The 21,827-nt window shown below is 37.3% G+C and overlaps 1 protein-coding gene across 1 annotated transcript; it reads right to left on the bottom strand.

The window, feature by feature from the left end:
* Positions 1-1,474: 1,474 nt before the first annotated feature.
* LOC149787438 (small nuclear ribonucleoprotein-associated protein B-like) lies at positions 1,475-21,193 on the bottom strand. Its single transcript, XM_089978054.1, has 5 exons — positions 21,043-21,193; positions 19,174-19,437; positions 16,465-16,681; positions 2,980-3,075; positions 1,475-1,917 (listed from the first exon to the last, which is right to left on the bottom strand). The coding sequence occupies exons 1-5, from the start codon at positions 21,043-21,045 to the stop codon at positions 1,898-1,900; spliced, it is 600 nt and encodes a 199-aa protein (XP_089834180.1). The 5' UTR covers positions 21,046-21,193; the 3' UTR covers positions 1,475-1,897.
* Between the last annotated feature and the right edge of the window lie 634 nt (positions 21,194-21,827).

Raw genomic sequence — 21,827 nt, forward strand, 5'->3', positions numbered from 1 at the left:
ATACAAAAGTACATCGTTACTGAAATTTGTCCTGGATCTCATCATTTGTATTCCAAGTCACATGACTATACAAATCTCGCAACCTACCTGTCAATGACATCATAGGTCAGATAGTCACTTGATATAAACAATAAACCCTTTCTAGTGTTGCTGTAGGAAAACAAATCGAACATAAATGTAAGTCATGTATCTTTCCATCGAAAAATGAAAGAACACTTCTCAAAATATATATTCTGAAAATGACTGGAAATCTGTAAAGGAAACCAGATTCACTAAGCAGAGAGCACATGTGAATGCGGTAGTCACGTGATACCAGCGAAAAAGCATTGCCGACACGTGCTCCGTAATTGTTGAAAATGGTTTTCTCCACCCTGCTGCAATATCGACCGGTATCTGGTCTCCGTTCTCAGAATAAATATGTTGAGAATTAAGTGTGCATTATATTCATTTACAAACATCAAGTGACTTCTATTTAATATTTCCAAACTCTATGTACAACTTTGGAAATTGTTTATTGCTGACATCATGTGATTATTTGACCTCTGATGTCATTGACATATAGGTTGTGAGATTTGTATAGTCATGTGACTCGGAATGCAAATAGCGAGATCCAGGTGATGAACTAGAGTTAATTTGGACAGAAAATTGGCAATGTACAGGCAGACTTCATTAATAAACTTATCACATGGCAGATGTATAAAAACCAAAAAGCTGACACTGGATGGATAGTAGTACAATGTATATCTTGCCATCAGGGATATTTGTTGTTCGCAACAAAGAAAATAATAAGCACATTTCAAACCAACACCACAAGGAGCTTTTATTGAAAACTGCTTTTGGTTTAACACAATTTTTCAGCACATGATTCATGGTGGCTGGTATATTTGATGGAGGAAGAACCCGGGAAACATCCAGGAAGCTATTGGCAAGCTTTCTAACATATCCATGGTGGCCAAGAAAAGTTGTTCAAAGTTTACTTAAAATCTATCCAACTGTTCTGAAAATTTATTTAAAAGGTTTCATGCTGAAATGCTAGCCATAACACCTAGTTAAAATAGTTGTGGAATTTGAAAAGCTGCAAATCTGTAGGGTCAATGGTCAACGAAGCCTTGATGAATAGCCATAAAATAAGCAGCTTGACACTAAACTTAAGAACCAAGAGGCAAATGTCACCTAAAGACATAGGAGGTTCTTCGGATGTGTCAATAGAATCCAGCTGAACCACAATCAAATTCTGTAAACTCTTAAATGCATTGTATTTTTTGTCTTACAGAAAACAATTAATACTCCATACATCTGGATAGTCCGGGGATAAGTTTATCACTGCGCAAGAATGACAATCATGGAGCAGTACAAGCAATATTCTTTATTTACTCTAATCAATGCTAATCAGTTCCATGGCAAGTAAGACCTTTCTTTAAATTCTCTAGTTAGAGAAAAATGTGGGAATATGAACAACACAGATGGCAATCAGTTGCATCCAATCATTTATTTTAAAACATTTACCATCAATATAAAATACATCATGTGTATGATAAAATCTACAAGATGAGATGAATGTAAATACCAACAGCGACAAAATTGATCGGTAAGAAGTCTTGTCTGGTCCATGTCATTTTGCTGAATTTACAGATCAGACAGATTACACTGAACACACAGTCTATTCTTCTGTCCCATGATCAGTAAACCTCCACATCTAATGCGGAGGAAACAATTTTGAAATCTCTTGCAATGTACAAGAAAGTTTTGTAAAAGAACTGTGAAAACTCCTGGAATTTTCCTTTAATGGTGTTTCATCATCTTCACTGATGACAATGGCTTCATCCTGAACATTCGGTCCACATCAGGTCTTTGTGCTTTCTCTAGTTTTGATGTGATAGAATTCTCAAGGACATATCTAAAATCGTGGTGGTCCGCCTGAAAAGGAAAAAGAAAGATAAGAAAGTATAAAGTTTTGTATGGTTAACAAAATCAAAGAAGCACATCAGTTTCACAATGCAGAAGGTAATCAATTGTTGACATTATGTAAAGTTAATATATTGACAGAAAAGACTAAAGGTATAGAAAACTTTACATCCACAGTGCTGAAAAATATACCCAAGGAACTACTCAAAATGAGCAAAGCACACCACCCTCTCTCAACCACAAATAATCAATTGTGAACGGAAACCAGATTTTAATAATAATAAAATGGTACAGCTTGAGTTTTCCCTTTCTATATCTTACCCTATTACTACAAATATTGGTATAAAAGTAAGAGATAAATGCAACTGCTTATACAGCAAAGGGATCCTACTCCATCTGGTAACTTCCAGTGTCATGTTTTTATTTGGCTGTTGGTCCACTCGATATTATCATTTTTGAAAAATATACAAATAATGAAAATTCTGATTTTAAAAATGATGCATTTGAATTAGTTTTGTATAACCTCTGTGAAGGAGTTATTTAAAAAAAAATTCAAGGCAACCCCAAAAGATTGAAGACCTTCTAAGAATTTTACTATTGCATATGCCAAGAAATGGCAATTAGATCTTTATGCACCATTTAGATATTTTTGGCTGGATACAAAAATTGAGATGCTTATGTATGCTCGTTCTGCTATTAACTATATCTACCATACATACTCTACTATACATATGCACAGGACCTGCCCAGCTGCAAACTTCACAGACCCTGATCTACCATCACATGTGCTAGCAGATGTGGGTCTGTGCAATTTGTTAGGAGCAATCAGCAGAACAAACAACATGGCCCCTGAACTTAAGGCACATTATGCTATGGCAGATCAGGATTTTTCTTGTTTGCAGTTTGAGTTGACTTGTAAGTGAGAATTAACAGTATTTGTCAGAGGTCAAGATACTGCCTACCTGGTGAACTATAAGTCACACACACACACACATGATAATAATAAATAATAACAATAAAAAAAGGATAAACATTTTTCAATGAAATTTAACTACTTCTGATTTAGCTACTTACCTCTCATCATGCCTGGTGGTGGTGGGCCTCTCATCCCTGGAGGGGGGCCAGCTCTGCCCATGGGAGGTACACCTGGCATCATCGGACCAGGAGGACCTTCAGAACAAACAGAATTTATTAGAGGGCTAAAGGCAATTAATCTTCTTGCATACTAATTGAAAGTTAATAAACAGAACCAACAGTCTGTTGTATCAATGTTCTATTCATTTTCCTGCAGGCGCTGTCTCATCTATGTACATACACCATTGGCAAATTAGACAACTGCCATTTTACCATAACTTCAAGATTAATGCATGGGTATACAAATCCAAGTCCACTTGCTGAAACAACTAAAAATCAAAAGCCAACCAACCAGCAGACCTGAAGTCTAAACTCTGCCAGACAACCAGCTTTTTATATGTTAAAGGCTAAAACATGTATGCCTGCCAAAATGCAAAATCAATCTTATATGGCCACCCCTTCTGTACTGGGTAAACGGCCACATACGACAGGTGGCCTTCCCAGAGGGGGACTACATTTTTGAGATGTGCATGTTTATGAAGAAAGCTACATGTCATTTCAAAGCAGTTAAATATCTTTATTTAAAAGTAGCTTTAATTATTAAAAGAGTTTTCTGGCCTTGAGAAAAAGACTTATTTAAAGCCAGCACACATTAGTAGTTCTTATTCATGATATAAGCATGAAATGCGAGCAGGGTAATGTCGCCATGCGCATTGCAAAACCATTCAGAAACGCCATTTAAATAATTGGATTACTTACTGAACTGATTGAATTGGATATTAGTACAGGACACACGTTAAAACAAAATGTGGCCCTTTGTATGGGGTAAATTTTGCAGTTTTGAATGTGCCGGCCAGTGATCGCATTAGAAGGGTGGCCTTTCTTGAGGAGTACTTTTGAACACAATCTTGTCGGTGCCAAGGAATTCTAACCGTGTGTGTGGGGAAGGGTGGCTGTTCATGAGGGGAACCATTGTACGAGAATTCAATTCCACATTATCACATCCTCTGCCTTGGAACAATCCAAACAAGCATCCCTGAAAGGAACTGACACTTTGTCTTTAAAGAATTCATAGGAATTCATGACAAAAAGCTTTAAATATCAGAATGCAAAAACCATCTCTGATATTCTTGAATGATAAAACTTTCAAATTAGTCATTGTAGCAGTCATATTAAGCAAAGATTGGCACTATTTTCTATTTTTGTCAAACTAGACACCACTACAAGACTTTTGATGAAAACCCATACTGATATGATCTTCTACATGTTCATTGGGGCAGCCATACTGTATGTATAGGGAGAACAGTTTTCTTTCTGGACCAACTAGATATCAGACTAGCATGATGGTAATAAGGGATGCCAGCATTTTCATTCAGACCAACTACACACCATATGGTGGCAACCCAATGTTGAAAAGACTCCTCTGGGAGGAGTATCAAAAAGATTTTCAAGATGGCTGATGTAGTGACCACAGTAGAAGTTAGCAACATTTTCACCTGGGACTGTTTAGATGTTGCAATAAGTCTTTCAGTGAAAACCCCCATTTAAAGCAGTAGCAATAACAAGATTTTCAAGCTGTTTAGGACCACCTTGGGATGTCTGCTGCTTAACGTTTCATAGCAATCCAACAGATGGATGTCAAACAAGAGGTCATTCCATTAACTCTTTTGGCCCACAACCAGCAGAGCCAAAAACAATGTGTATTCAATAGAATAAGAAAAGTCGATCACGGTGTCCTCTGCGAATAATATTCTTAATAAAAAATACATCCATCAAATTTCATATCTTTATTCTTAAACTCAAGTCATTGGAAAAGTAAAACACGGATCACCAAGAACTAATTTTGCAAGTGCTGAGCAGAAAGTATGTCAAAATCATGTTGCCCACAGACAAGTAAATGTCCATATGAAAAACATGGATCACCAAGTGCTGAGCAGAAAGTATGTCAAAATCATGTTGCCCACAGACAAGTAAATGTCCATATGAAAAACATGGATCACCAAGTGCTGAGCAGAAAGTATGTCAAAATCATGTTGCCCACAGACAAGTAAATGTCCATATGAGAAACATGGATCACCAAGTGCTGAGCAGAAAGTATGTCAAAATCATGTTGCCCACAGACAAGTAAATGTCCATATGAGAAACATGGATCACCAAGTGCTGAGCAGAAAGTATGTCAAAATCATGTTGCCCACAGACAAGTAAATGTCCATATGAGAAACATGGATCACCAAGTGCTGAGCAGAAAGTATGTCAAAATCATGTTGCCCACAGACAAGTAAATGTCCATATGAGAAACATGGATCACCAAGTGCTGAGCAGAAAGTATGTCAAAATCATGTTGCCCACAGACAAGTAAATGTCCATATGAGAATCATGGATCAACAAGTCATGAGCAGAAAGTATGTCAAAATCATGTTGCCCACAGACAAGTAAATGTCCATATGAGAAACATGGATCACCAAGTGCTGAGCAGAAAGTATGTCAAAATCATGTTGCCCACAGACAAGTAAATGTCCATATGAGAAACATGGATCACCAAGTGCTGAGCAGAAAGTATGTCAAAATCATGTTGCCCACAGACAAGTAAATGTCCATATGAGAAACATGGATCACCAAGTGCTGAGCAGAAAGTATGTCAAAATCATGTTGCCCACAGACAAGTAAATGTCCATATGAGAAACATGGATCACCAAGTGCTGAGCAGAAAGTATGTCAAAATCATGTTGCCCACAGACAAGTAAATGTCCATATGAGAAACATGGATCACCAAGTGCTGAGCAGAAAGCATGTCAAAATCATGTTGCCCACAGACAAGTAAATCTCCATATGAGAAACATGGATCACCAAGTGCTGAGCAGAAAGCATGTCAAAATCATGTTGCCCACAGACAAGTAAATGTCCATATGAAAAACATGGATCACCAAGTGCTGAGCAGAAAGTATGTCAAAATCATGTTGCCCACAGACAAGTAAATGTCCATATGAAAAACATGGATCACCAAGTACTGAGCAGAAAGTACGTCAAAATCATGTTGCCCACAGACAAGTAAATGTCCATATGAAAAACATGGATCACCAAGTGCTGAGCAGAAAGTACGTCAAAATCATGTTGCCCGCAGACAAGTAAATGTCCATATGAAAAACATGGATCACCAAGTGCTGAGCAGAAAGTATGTCAAAATCATGTTGCCCGCACACAAGTATGAAAGACCCACTTATTATCTTGGTAATCTCATTAAGACATTGGGGTCCAGCTTTGACTTCCCAAGCTATTTCATCATTAGGATATTTGGCAAGGAAAAAATAAATAAAAAAATTAAGGTTAAGATCTAGCAACAGACACGAATGGAACGAGGAACAAGTTCTAGTGAGCAAGATTTACTAACTTTAGATTAGGATATTTTTTAAAAAATCCTGGAGCTGTCAACAGAAATTGGGACTATCAGGTGGCTTCAGCGGTATATGTTCATATGACCCAAGTTCTGAGTAACAGTGAAAACAAGATATCAGATGACAGCCATGCTGAAGACAGAGATATCAGACCGGTATTATTTTCAATAAGGCCCAAACTAGACTTGAGTTTCAAAATGCCCACTGTGGTAGCCATATTGGGTGTCCAAGTGGTACCATTTTCTATTAGGACCAACCAAGGGATGAATGTGCGTGTGAAGTTTTATCACACTCCCTGAAGTAGTTTAGGAGGAGTGAGCATTATTAAAACTCTTGCCAATGAACTGACGGCCAATAGACAACAGTAGAGTTAAAATGAAGTTGACTATGCACAATGCAAATTAAAAATAGGAACCCCAACATTCATTTACAAATAATTTGCAACAAAAGCCAATAATAAATTTTGCTGAATCAATTAAATCAATTTAAACTTAAAATACAGTAAATTATTAATCAGTCTTAACTGCAATTAACATGAAGCTTTAAACCAGATCTCTTTGCTGGGTAAGTGGCATTTCTAGTCTGTCTGAGGTAACCAGACTTTCTATAAAGTCCATAAAGCTGCTAAGTCTTTTATGTTGTTGTTCATGGACAACGAAAATCTTGGAAATGTTCCCAAGGCACAAAATGACCATGCAAACCAAGAATGCATGTCTGATATGGCTGTGGGATTATTCTTAATGTAGCCTCCACAAATGTTGGGTGAAACATAGCCAGTTGGCGTTTGCCCGTTGCCCAGGAGGCACAAGTTTAAATTATTCCTCTTATTGTTACATTTGAGGTTGGTTTAAAAAAATTTTTTTTAAATACTGAATCTTTGTCAAAAATCCCATGGAAATACAACAATAATAAAAAGTGCACAGAAGTTGAAAACACAATTATTAGATTAAAAAATTGACACCAAAATATACTTCTCTAGTTTTGTATTTCTTGATTATCCAAATCTTCAAGTATAAAAGAAAATGTATGACATGCGATGACCTGCTTTTCATATATCAGTTGATTAAATAAGTATGTGTGCCATGGAACATCAATACATGAATTCCCTAGAATACCCAGTCCTGCATGATCTGCTCTGGTATAATCTAAAAACCTTCCATAGTCACAAAAGTAAAGAAGCAAATCACTGTGACCACAACAGTTATCTCAATGAGGTTAGTAATATTTTCTTAATATAAATACCTCCATCGAAATTCACATCTGTACAAAGAAAACCAAGGAACTGGGCTAAATACAAAAACTCCATGCAATCAATGTAAAGTTAAATGTTGTCAGTTGCCATTAAAACCCACTTTTAGCAACAGTGAGTGGTATACTCCAAGATGAACAATGCAACAAGTTGCATCACTGTACATACAATGGTGTCTCACAAAAGGAGACAATTGTTGGTGGTGGTGTAGGGTTTAATGCCATTTTCAGCACACAATAGGCTATACATGGCGGCCAGTATTAATGGTGGAGGAAGAAACCGGGAAAACCCTGGATTGAACCACCAACCCACGAGAAGCTACTGGCAAGCTTTCTCACATACCCACATTGGCTGAATCTGAGACTCGAACCCACACAGAGGTGAAATGGCAATGGTCCGTAATGGAGAGTGCTTTAGACCACTTGGGACCCCCAAAAGGAGACAAATGCAAAACCGCAACACATGTGTGGATAAATGACAATACTTCATAGGAAAGACAAAAACAGGTGGTCCATTTCTATATAGAAAATTTGCCATTCATTTTCATAATACGTGAGAAATCCAATGCTAAAATTTAGAGGACTATATTAATCAGTTTTAATTGGAACTAAAGCGTTAAAATGGACAAGCAGATCTCTCTGCTAGGTAACAATCATTTTCAGTCTGTCTGAGCTAACCAGTTTTTTTTTTGCGAAGGTTGTAATGGGCTCAAATAATTTCTTTTGTTATTCACTGACCATGAAAGTCTTAGAATGTTCCCAAGGCACAAAATGACCACGCAAACCAAGAAAGCGTGTCTGATATGGCTGTGGGATTATACTTAATGTAGCCTCCACAAATGTTGGGTGAAACATAGCCAGTTGGCGTTTGCCCGTTGCCCGGGAGGCACAAGTTTGAATTATTCCTCTTATTGTTACATTTAAGGGTTTAAAAAATTTTTTTTTTTTAAATACTGAATCTGTTAAACCTCCCATGGAAATACAACAATAATGAAAAGTGCACAGAAGTTGAAAACACAATTATTAGATTAAAAAATTGACACCAAAATGGGTAATATACTTCTGTTCTGTATTGTATTTCTTGATTATCCAAATCTTTAAGTATACAAGAAAATGTAGGACATGCGATAACCTGCTTTTCATATATCAGTTGATTAAATAAGTATGTGTGCCACAGAACACCAATACATGGATACTCTAGAATACCCAGTCCTGCATGATCCGCTCTGGTATAATCTAAAAACCTTCCATAGTCACAAAAGTAAAGGAGCAAATCAGTGACCACAACAGTAGCTCAATGAGGTTAGTAATATTATCCTAATATAAATAACTCCATCGAATTTTACATCTGTACAATGAAACCCAAGGATCTGGGCTAAATACAAAAACTATACAATCAATGTAAAATTAAATCTTGCCAGTTGCCACTAAAACCCACTTTTAGCAAGAGCGAGTGGTATACTCCAAGACGAACAATGCAACAAGTTGCATCACTGGACATACAATGGTGTCTCACAAAAGGAGACAACTGTTGTTGGTGGTGCAGGGTTTAACGCCATTTTTCAGCACACAATAGGCTATACATGGTGGCCAGTATTAATGGTGGAGGAAGAACCTGGGAAAACCCTGGAAAGAACCATCGACCCATGAGAAGCTACTGGCAAGCTTTCTCACATACCCACATTGGCTGAATCCAAGACTCAAACCCACGCTGAAGTGAAATAGCAATGATCCATAATGGAAAGCGCTTTAGACCACTCGGGACACCCAAAAGGAGACAAATGCAAAACCTTAACACGTGTGGATAAATGACAATGCTTCACAGGCAAGACAAAAACAGGTGGTCCATTATCTATATAGGAAATTTGCCCTTTTTTTTCATAATATGTGTGAGAAATCCAGCGATAAAATTTAGATGAATATATTAATCAGTTTTAATTGGAATCATAGTGAAGCATGAAAATGGGCAAGCAGGTCTCTTTGCTGGATAACAGTCATTTCCAGTCTGAGGTAACCAGTTTTTTTTGTGTGCGAAGGTTGTAAATGGGCTCAAATAATTTCTGTTATTCATGGACTATGAAAGTCTTTGAATGTTCCCAAGGCACAAAATGACCATGCAAACCAAGAAAGCATGTCTGATATGGCTGAGGGATTATTCTTAATGTAGCCTCCACAAATGTTGGGTCAAACATAGCCAGTTGGCATTTGCCTGTTGCCCGGGTGGCACAAGTTTAAATTATTCCTCACATTGTTACATTTGAGTTTGGTTTCAAGTTTTTTTTTGTTTTTTTTTACTGAATTTCTGTTAAACCTCTCATGGAAATAAAAAAATGATGAAAAGTGCATGCAAGTTGAAAACAATTATTAGATTAAAAAAATTGACACCAAAATGGGTAATATACTTCTGTTGTTTTGTTTTGTATTTTTTGATTATCCAAATCTTTAAGTATACCAAAAAATGTAGGACATGCAATGACCTGCTTTTCATATATCAGTTGATTAAATAAGTATGTGTGCCATGAAACATCAATACATGAATTCTCTAGAATACCCAGTCCTGCATGATCCGCTCTGGCATAACCTAAAAACCTTCCATAGTCACAAAAGTAAAGGAGCAAATCACTGTGACCACAACAGTATCTCAATAAGGTTAGTAATATTTTCTTAATATAAATACCTCCATTGAATTTCACATCTGTATAATGAAACCCAAGGAAGTGGGCCAAATACAGAAACTCTACACAATCAATGTAAAGTTAAATGTTGCCACTAAAACCCACTTTTGGCAATAGTGAGTGGTATACTCCAAGATGAATAATGCAACAAGTTACACCATTGTACATATGATGGTGTCTCTGTACATACAATGTTGTCTCAAAAAAGGAGACAAATGCAAAGCCTAAACAATACATGTGAGGATAAATGACAATGCTTCACAGGCAAGACAAAAACAGGTGGTCCATTTTCATCACAGGAAATGTGCCATTCATTTTCATAATATGTGTGAGAAATCCAATGCTAAAATTTAGATGACTATATCAATCAGTTTTAATTGGAACTATATTGAAGCGTTAAAATGGACAAGGAGATCTCTCTGCTAGGTAACAATCATTTTCAGTCTGTCTGATGTAACCAGTTTTAATTTGCAAAGGTTGTAATGGGCTCAAATAATTTCTTTTGTTATTCATTGACCATGAAAGTGTTAGAATGTTCCCATGGCACAAAATGACCATGCAAACCAAGAATGCATGTCTGATATGGCTGTGGGATTATACTTAATGTAGCCTCCACAAATGTTGGGTGAAACATAGCCAGTTGGCGTTTGCCCGTTGCCCGGGAGGCACAAGTTTAAATTATTCCTCTTATTGTTACATTTGAGGTTGGTTTAAAAAAAAAATTTTTATAACTGAATCTCTGTTTAACCTCCCATGGAAATACAACAATAATGAAAAGTGCACAGAAGTTGAAAACACAATTATTTGATTAAAAAATTGACACCAAAATGGGTAATATACTTCTGTTCTGTATTGTATTTCTTGATTATCCAAATCTTTAAGTATACAAGAAAATGTAGGACATGCGATAACCTGCTTTTCATATATCAGTTGATTAAATAAGTATGTGTGCCACAGAACACCAATACATGAATTCTCTAGAATACCCAGTCCTGCATGATCCGCTCTGGTATAATCTAAAAACCTTCCATAGTCACAAAAGTAAAGGAGCAAATCAGTGACCACAACAGTAGCTCAATGAGGTCAGTAATATTATCCTAATATAAATAACTCCATCGAATTTTACATCTGTACAATGAAACCCAAGGAACTGGGCTAAATACAAAAACTATACAATCAATGTAAAATTAAACCTTGCCACTAAAATCCACTTTTGGCAATAGTGAGTGGTATACTCCAAGATGAATAATGCAACAAGTTACACCATTGTACATACAATGGTGTCTCTACATACAATGGTGTCTTAAAAAAGGAGACAAATGCAAAGCCTAAACAACACATGTGAGGATAAATGACAATGCTTCACAAGCAAGACAAAAGCAGGTGGTCCATTTTCTACATAGGAAATTTACCATTCATTTTCATGATACGTGTGAGAAATCCAATGCTAAAATTTAGATTAATATATTAATCAGTTTTAATTGGAACTATACTGAAGCGTTAAAATGGACAAGCAGATCTCTTTGCTAGGTAACAATCATTTTCAGTCTGAGGTAACCAGGTTTTTCTGCGAAGGCTGTAATGGGCTCAAATAATTTCTTTTGTTATTCATTGACCATGAAAGTGTTAGAATGTTCCCAAGGCATAAAATGACCATGCAAACCAAGAATGCATGTCTGACATGGCTGTGGGATTATTCTTAATGTAGCCTCCACAAATGTTGGGTGAAACATAGCCAGTTGGCGTTTGCCCGTTGCCCGGGAGGCACAAGTTTAAATTATTCCTCTTATTGTTACATTTGAGGTTGGTTTAAAAATTTTTTATTTAAAAAGTGAATATCTGTTTAACCTCCCATGGAAATACAACAATAATGAAAAGTGCACACAAGTTGAAAACACAATTATTAGATTAAAAAATTGACACTAAAATGGGTAATATACTTCTGTTCGTATTGTATTTCTTGATTATCCAAATCTTTAAGTATACAAGAAAATGTAGGACATGCGATGACCTGCTTTTCATATATCAGTTGATTAAATAAGTATGTGTGCCATGGAACATCAATACATGAATTCCCTAGAATACCCAGTCCTGCATGATCCACTCTGGCATAATCTAAAAAGCTTCCATAGTCACAAAAGTAAAGAAGCAAATCACAGTGACCACAATGGGATCTCAATGAGGTGAGGAATATTTTATGCCCGTTGCCCGGGGGGCACAAGTTATTCCTCTAGCCAATGTTATTATTATTATTGTTACATTTGAAGTTATTTCATAAACAATTACCGATTCTCATGCTGTACCTCCCATGGAAATACAAGTGAAGAAAAGTGCACACAAATTGAAGATAATTAACAACTTTGGAAACAGACAGACAGACACCAAACTGTGCAATATACGTCTCTTAGACCTCTTTCAAGTTTTGTATTTCTCAATTATCCAAATCTTTAAGTACAGGAAGATTTAGGAATCCAAATGACCTCCTTTTCATATGTTAAGAGATTAAACTTGCTACGATACCTCAATACATTAATTCTTCTTAATACCATGTTTTGCATGATCAACCTGGCAAAAATGAAAATCATTCCAGTCACAAAAGGAAATCACTGACCATAACAGTAGCACAATGTGGCTAATATCATTTCTATTATAAATACATCTATCAAAATGCATGACTGAACACAAAAAAAGCCCAAAGGAACTGGCCTGAATCCAAAATCTTGACATAATCAACAGGAAGTTAAAACATACTTTTGGCAATTGCAAGCAGTATACAGTACAGCTAACGTGTATTTTCAGAACTCCACACAATGCGGTGGGGTCTTAATCCCTCCACTTTTTGCCGTGTTAAAAAAATCGCCGTTTTGCTTCAGTAAGTGCTCCACCAAGCAGCTGATATCAGCAGTATTGACATGTTAACAGACAATCAGGGAGGAACACCCACGGAAAGACCGATGAGGCAGGAGTAATTAACATTCAAATTCCATTTCACCAATGTGATCCTTATTTTGATCATAGATATGGACAATAGAAATTAATTATAACATTTAGAAAACATGCACGCTGACTTGACGAGGCATACTTTGTTGAGCTTTACTGGAACAGTATAAATTTATCCTACTTTTTATATAAGAAATCTAATCTGATAAATGGCCAAATTCCAGACACCAGCAGCTTCTGTTTAAAAACACAACAAAAAAGAAAATGCTGAAGTTACACTTAAACACAAACCAATCATTTAGTCCTTAAGCAGTTAACAGCCCTGTTACGAGACACAACTACCAACTGTTCAGTTCTGGATGCATCAATATTGTGTGGGACTGTCCATTTCATTGTATAAACCTAAATTATTATTTCCAGCTGTGGTATTTTTTTAATTTATTCATTACAAGTTAAGTTTAAGTTTGTTTCAAGTAAAGCAAGGTATGGCAGTGTTCTCTTTTATACCACAAATCTGAATAAGACAGCAGTTTTCAAGCAATTACCCTCCCCCTACTTTTAGAAACTTGTAAGGCCTCTCTCTAATAAAGACTTGGCTTCAGCATGAATCAAGGCAGTGACCATTGTAAACACTATTATAAAATGTTATGACCATAAGATGTCAATTTCAGCTTTCATCCACTCCAGCTAATTTTTTATTAGGGAGAGTCCATTCAAGTTTTCACAGGGTTATACCATTTGAAACAATGTTATCTTGTGATGTCTGAAAATATGTAAAATAAAAAAAATGCCCATCATAAATTAACTGACCAGTCACATACAGTATAAATGAAGTCAGAACTGAAGTAAAGTTTGTAGCTCTGTACATGTATATTCTGCCTCGGGACTGGGTCATTACTTTCACAAACACAAGGTGCAAGGAACCCAAGGCAAAAGTTACGATGAACTTATTAATCAGTCTTAGCTGCAATTACCATGAAGCTTTAAACCAGATCTCTTTGCTGGGTAAGTGGCATTTTCAGTCTATCTGAGGTAACCAGACTTTCTAAAAAAACCATAAAGCTTCTAAGTCTTTTATGTTGCAGTTCATGGACAACGAAATCTTGGAAATGTCCCCAAGGCACAAAATGACCATGCAAACCAAGACTGCAAAGCTGACATGGCCCTGGGATTATTCTTAATGTCGTCTCCACAAATGTTGGGTCAAACATAGCAAGTTGGCATTTGCCCTTTGCCTGGAAGGCATTGGTTTAAATTATTCCTTTTACTGACATCATTATTATTTCTTAAGCTTTTCAGTTTTGTATGTCGTGATTGTCCAGACCTTTAAGTATACGAAATTGTAGGATACATGGTGATGTACTTTTCAGATGTTAAGAGATTAAAATAAGTATGCTAGCCATGAAACATCTGTACATGAATTCTCAAGAATACTGTCCAGGCAGGGTTTCTGCAATCTTTAAATAATGTAATTGTATGACTTTCCCAAAACTTTTTTTAAAAAAAATTTCATGGATACATAACATGTAAAGTTACCACCTCTAATACTTACCCAACAGGCATGCTTAACAAAAACATTTTACAGCTGGCTATGGGCATACTTTATCCTACCAGATAGGTCATCCTCCTTTGAGCGCCGCGAGTACAATGATTCCGAATGGCAAAAAGATCCCTGGACTCTACTCAAGCAAACCCACTGTCGAAGTTGGGTAAAGATTGGTACAACTTGTGCGACAGCAACGAAAATCTGATCGGATAATGCAATATAACCAAATTCCAAGACTTTTCCACAACTCTGAATGACTTGTGAAAATTTAAAAACTCTTCAAGACCTTGAAAAGCAATTCTGTAAGTTACAAACTTTTCCAGGATTTCCATGACTGCAGTAACGTGTCCTGCATGATCTGCCCTGACATAATCCTAACACCTTCCAGCCACAATGCAAAGAAGCAGATCACTGTGACCACAACAATGAGGTTACTAATATTTTCCTAACATAAATACTTCCATCAAATTTAACGACTCAAAGGAAGCCCAAGGAACTGGGCTAAATACCAAACTCTCCACAAATGGAGACAAATGCAAAAATGTCTCAATGATGTGTGTTGAAAAGTGGCTGCTTCACAGGAGAGCTGTTGTTCTAGGGTTTAACACCATTTTTCAGCACTAGATAGGCTATACATGGCAGCCAGTATAACTGGTGGAGGAAGAACCCTAGAAAACCCAAGGAAGAACCACCGACCCATGAGAAGCTACTGGCAGGCTTTCCAACGTACCCACACTAGCCGAACCTTGGACTTGAACCCACGTGCTTCACAGAGAGACAAAAATGACTATGCAAACCAAGACTCCAAAGCTGATATGGCAGTGAGATTATCCTTAATGCTGCCTCCAAAAATGTTGGGTCAAACACAGCCAGTTGGCATTTTTCCTTTGTCCGGGAGGCATGGGTTAACTCCTACCATTATCAGAGGTTTATTCCATGAAACATTTAATTAAGCTCCCGTTTTACCCCTCTAACTGACATTCAAATCCCCAGGTTTCAATGAAATGTCAAAAACATTCTGATGCAAGGCATCATTCCATTATTATGAATACCAAATGGAAATAACTTGTTCAGAAGCAATAATTGGCATGCCTGTCACATATGGTGCATGATGCCTTCCATGGCATTTCTTGAAAAATCTCTAAACAAAAGCGTTATAAAAAATAAAAAAATTAAGCACAATCTCCATCATTTTCTTGTGTGACATATTTAGCAAGAGAGAAAAACAACCTCCCTCAAACAAAAATAAAATTCAACAACAATTTCCATTCTCATGTTTCAGGGGTGCAACAACATGTTGCTAGTAGAGGCATTGTGTCCTTACTTTGAACTAGTGTATTTACGAGTTTATTATAGGCAAAACTTGTGCAATTTGACCTGCCTGGTTCCAAACAAGGTCTATTCTGGCCCATGTAATTGATGAAGTTAACTCTTGCTGTGTTTAACATGGATGTTCAATCCATTTTTCTGTTCTGCACAACCAGACTGAGATTCAAGTGTTTTAAACGATGTTGATGTGTCAATATTATTTCAGGAACCACAACTTCTGAAATCCATTCACACTATAGATAAAATATTGGGATGTAAAAGCAAGGTTATGTAACAATTACAAAACCCCATTCGCATTTATGCCAAGTTTTGTAAAAGCATTTTTTTAAGACAGCATTACTGGAGATTTGCATACCTCTGGGTGGACCTCCTCTCATCTGAGGCTGTGCAGACATCGTTGCTCCTCTTGCTGCTGGTGTCATCATTTGTTGTGAGGGTCCGCCCACACCCCTTACAGGTCCCTGTAAACCTGGAGCAACCCCTCCTGGGCCTCCTGGGATACCTCTGCCTGCAGCACGCCCCATACCAGACCCAGCAGCTGCACCAGCCAATGGAACTCTTGAAATTCCCTCCTGAAAATAGAACAGTTACGACATTTAAACTGCACCTAAAATACCTAACTTGATGTGTGTGTGTGATTAGTATTTTTAATATAGCTTTAACAATTTTTCAGTCATTTTGCTATGATGTCTGCAGTGTGGCAGTTTATAGTGATGTCTAGCATTGGGGCATCATGATGCAGACATGTAGCATGACGTCCCACTCAATCACATTATCCTGACACCAGGCAAACCAGTCCCAACACTAACATGGCAAATGCTGAGCGCCAAGCAAGGCAGCTGTGAGTACCATTTTTATAAGTCTCTGGTATGACACGACAGGGGTTCAAACCCATGACTTCCTGCTTCCAAGGCGGATGCTCTAACCACATGGCTAACAGAGCAGTCCTAACTTGATGTTACTATTGTACTATAGCAGTTATTGTTGTAATGGGGTTTAACGCCATTTTTCAGCACAAGATAAGCTATATATGGTGGCCAGTATCAATGGTGGAGGAAGAATCCGGGAAAGAACCACCAACCTACAAGAAGCTTCCGGCAAGCTTTCTCACAAAACCACATTAGTCAAGCCTGAGACTATAACCGACGCAAACAGAATCGAGATGGCAGTGATCTGTAACGGTGAGTTCTTAAGACTATTTGGGGGTCTCTGTAGTAAAGCAGTACAAATGGATATGTGTGAAACAAGAAGCCCAAGTGAACCCAATACTGTACACCTAGATAGTTTATGTTTTTTGGGCAACTAAGAAAAGAATATCTTAATGTTATATAAATACTATAAACATTAATCAAACTTGTCCGAGCTCTTGATAGTACAAGCATACACCCAATAAAAACCCAATCAGAAATAAGGCTTCTACAGCATTAACAAACTCAGCCAGATGCAGATGACTGCAATAATATATGTGGTACCTGCGCTCAGTGTAAATCTGAGGTCTTGATAACATAAACTGGCATGGAAAATGTCATTGTTCAGAAATGTAACCTGTAGTGTTCAGCCAATCAGATGGAAGAAAAAGCTTCTAGTGTTCAAGCTCCTCGACACATATACAAGACCAACGAGGTCCCCTCCGTAATTTTAACAATAAAAGTACAGACTACATTTATCCAGAAAATGACATTACAGTAAATAGAAAACTGTTGACAAATGTTTAGAAACTGGGTGTCATGGACTAGACAGTGATAGTTCAGGAAACAGAGACTATCACTAACGAGACCATCTCAGTAATATGCTTAGGTGTTTTGAAACTGGGAGTCCTGGACTAGAAAGTGATAGTTCAGGAAGCAGTGACTATCACTAACAAGACCAACTCAGTAATATGCTTAGGTGTTTAGAAACTGGGAGTCTTGGACTAGAAAGTGATAGTTCAGGAAGCAGTGACTATCACTAACGAGACCAACTCAGTAATATGCTTAGGTGAATAGCACGATCTAATTCAGATGGTAAAAGTTTACATCTCAAGTCTCATCAAAGTCTGTTTAGAAATAATGTCTCTAGTGCCTCGACAAGCTCAGAAAATTAAATGAAAGCCCACTTCATTTAAAAGTCCGGATGTTGATCACCTTCAAGCTCAGAGACACTGAGGATTTTCACTTTCCAACTCTTGTCAAAACCTTGGCAGAAATATGACATTAAGAGTTCACAAATTCAACTAAAGAGACCTCATTATTAGGTATAGATGTAACAGTCAGCCAAACAAAGATAATTTCAAAAACTTGACAACAAATGGAACAAGAAATGTTGGCAGGTCAGGAACACACCTATCGGTTTCATCATCAGACAAAACAGTGAGAGAGAAATGGAGTCAAATGTAAAGACACTGCTAATGACCAGAATAGTGAGCAGTACCAACCATGATGAATGTAGTCACCAAGCATAACAACTATACACACACCAAATTCTATAAGGCAAGACAAAACAAGTGCTGGTAAGCAAATATTATGAATATCCCTCATGTTCCTATATTTATTTATACACCAAAAAATGAAAGGATTGAAGATGCTTCAAGTGCAATCTGATTCAAATCAGATCTTCCCTGTCCTATGTAAAAATCTGACAGCGACCGCTTTGGGGTCATGTTCTGGTGACTTTTGATTTAGCCAATGGAAATGCAGCTTACAAAAGTCTGAAAGTAAATCAATTTGTTTGGTACACATTGATGCTCTTCAGTCACACTACTCTGACTTCCAAATGTGAAGATACACGACTTCATCTGATTGCCTGATTATGGTAATAACACAAGTCATAGAACATGACCTAAAATGGTCAATGTCAGATATTCATGTAGGACAGTACAGTGGACTTCCAATTTTAATCCGACTGCTTTAAGTGATGCAGAGATAAACAAAATTATATATTCAAAGTTTTTGGTTGCACAGGTTTGTAAGTATGCAAGCAACAAAAAGATTAAATCAAGACTGCTATTCAAGTGACTGATGTTTATCAACATTTTACAGTAATAAGTGCACAGAAAATTAATGAACATGTTAATTTCTGAACTTACCTCAGCTGGCGGAGGTCCTTCAACAGTCATTGACACAAGATGCTCTCCTCTTAATAAAACTAGACCTAAAACTCTCTTCTCCTGCCTATCACCTGATTTTGCACTTTTGGGTTTGACTCGTCTGAATTCATCACAGTCTCCTAGGATCAAGTTCATGTGTTTGTCAAATGCTTTGAATGTTCCAATAAAAACCCTTCCGTCTTGTAATGCACACCTCATCCTATAGTTGATGTGTTGTAACATCTTGGAGCTCTTTCCGACCGTCTAAAAAGGAGAACAAGTACCATAAATCCATACCAAAAATAATGTGCAGATTTACCCATGTGTGCACAAATAACACACATGCTAAATCTGTTATCTTTTGCGATTTTTCAATTGCTTTTCTTCAAACTAACACCTGAAAACATGTCAATATACTTGACAGTTAACTGTGCAAAACTATTTATGTCAAATAATTTTAATCTCAAACAAGGTACATTTATCAGTCTACTAGTGAATACCCATGCTGATGTTGCCATCCATTTGGAAGTATGTCAGCATTATTTTCAAGATGCTCACCATGGTGTCCATATTGAGGGTTAGTCATCTTCAGTTAGGACTATGCAGACAGTACAAGAACTCTTCTGATGAAAACCCCATGATGAAATGACTTTCCCTTAAAGGGTAACTAAAACAAGATTTTCAGGCTGTTATTTTCCTGATGGAATCAAATTCTTACACAAGTGGGGAAGTTTTCAAGTTCTGTTGACATATTTAAGTTTGTTGAAATGCGATGGTAGCCAAAAAATGCCAAATTCAGATGGAGTTGGGGTATGTTTCTTTCACAAGTTAACATGTTCTAATGTTTACAAACACAAATGAATTGCTTTGTTTTGTTAAGAAACTACTTCAAGTGACTTTGGCATTGAAGAAATGAAATCAATGAACTTGAAAATGCACCCACTTGCTTGTCAGAATTGTTATTACAAGTGGAAAAATAAAAAACCAAATCAGTAAATACAGTCCATGAAAATGAATCAGACTTCACTTGGTAAGTGTTAATAAGGGCTGCCATGGGTGTGCGATACTCAATACTCTAGTGTACATACATACATATGGTGATTTCATGTTGTCACAGTTCATTGTACTTTACTGAAAAAATATCAGACTCCTGTGCTCTTACACTGGAGTGATGCAGTCTTCTACACATATATCAGCAATTTAAAAGACTAAGATCGAACGAAATAAATTTATTGCTAGTGATCAACCGACAGTCCGAACAACTAGGAGGCAGAAAACTTCAGCACAAATAGTTCCTTGCATCTTCCACCAGTAATGTAACAAACAAAAAAAACATCAAAATAAAAGGTGGAGAACTAGCCTACTTCATAGTCTAAACGTCAACCCAAATATAAATACCGCGGTAGACGTCCGACACTAAAGAACTAAATGGGCACCTGGCCGTAATCAATTCACAAATTACAAGCTGATGACTGAAATTATAAAGTTTTGTGCATATTTTGTATCTCTTATGCGTTTCGTTTAAAAAATCGGCGTAAATGTGTTGGAGGTTGGGGTTGGTTTACAAACAAACGGGAGTGCACGAGAGAGGATTGTGCATTGCAGTTACACAGACTCCAAGGACTCGGAGCCCAAATATACGTTTTGTTTGCACGTCGTATCTAAACATATAAGCAGCGTTAACAGTTCCATTGACAAATGCATGTCATAAAGTTTGAATAGTTCCTATCCTTATGTTAGCGCGAAAATGCTTCATTAAGCCGGCAGCAAGCTTATGCCTGCTTGCAATTAAATAGTCATACTTATTCCAAAATAACATTCTTAATCAGCGGCTGAATGTTTTCTTTCTATATAATATGAGTAGATTACCATTTTGGAAGCTATCTGACGGCGGATGACGACGATAAAGGATGTAGTATAAAGCTTCGTATGGCTCAACAACGTATTCCTTACGCCTAAGTGCGACTACAACACGGACTGGTTATGCTAGTTTGAATCTGATTCACGTAAATGAGTTGATAAAATAGTTCGGTCAGGGACCAGGCTACAGCTACTCAAGGGATAGAACTCTTGGTTATACTAAAACGCGATTGGAACAATACTCGGCTATTTTCGTCAGGTCGTGTAAAAAGCATCGGAAGTAGTTGTAGGAATACACATAGTCTGGTTCTCTGCTTAGTATGCTTCGTGAGTTGCACTCCACTTTACTAGATCAGCTGGACGATGTACTACATCCCCTTCCGGACACTCCTTGGTCCTGAAAGGGATGGGCTCCGCCAGACGACTTTTGCCCAAGACACACTGATAACAAAAATTCAATCTCAGAGTTCTGTGTAAAAAGTACTGGCAACATCAACAAGACATCTATCATGTGTTCATACACGTCAAAAAGGCATTTGACAGTGTGGCATGAGGCATTGTGGGCCACAATGAAGAAGTTCAACATGGGTCAAACGTTGATCAATACCATCAAGCAGCTGTACGCCAAGGCTACCAGTGCAGTAATTGCCCAAGGTTATGTGGGGGACTGGTTCCAGACAACAGTCAGAGTACGTCAAGTCCTGTCACCCACGATTTTATAAATCTACATAGAGCGCATCATGAGCGAAGCCCTGGAAAACCACTGTGGGACAGTCAGCATAGGAGGCCGTAAC

Source organism: Sinohyriopsis cumingii, chromosome 12 (genome assembly GCF_028554795.1).
Source record: "Sinohyriopsis cumingii isolate HCF-2022 chromosome 12, ASM2855479v2, whole genome shotgun sequence".
NCBI classification, from domain to species: Eukaryota; Metazoa; Mollusca; class Bivalvia; order Unionida; family Unionidae; genus Sinohyriopsis; species Sinohyriopsis cumingii.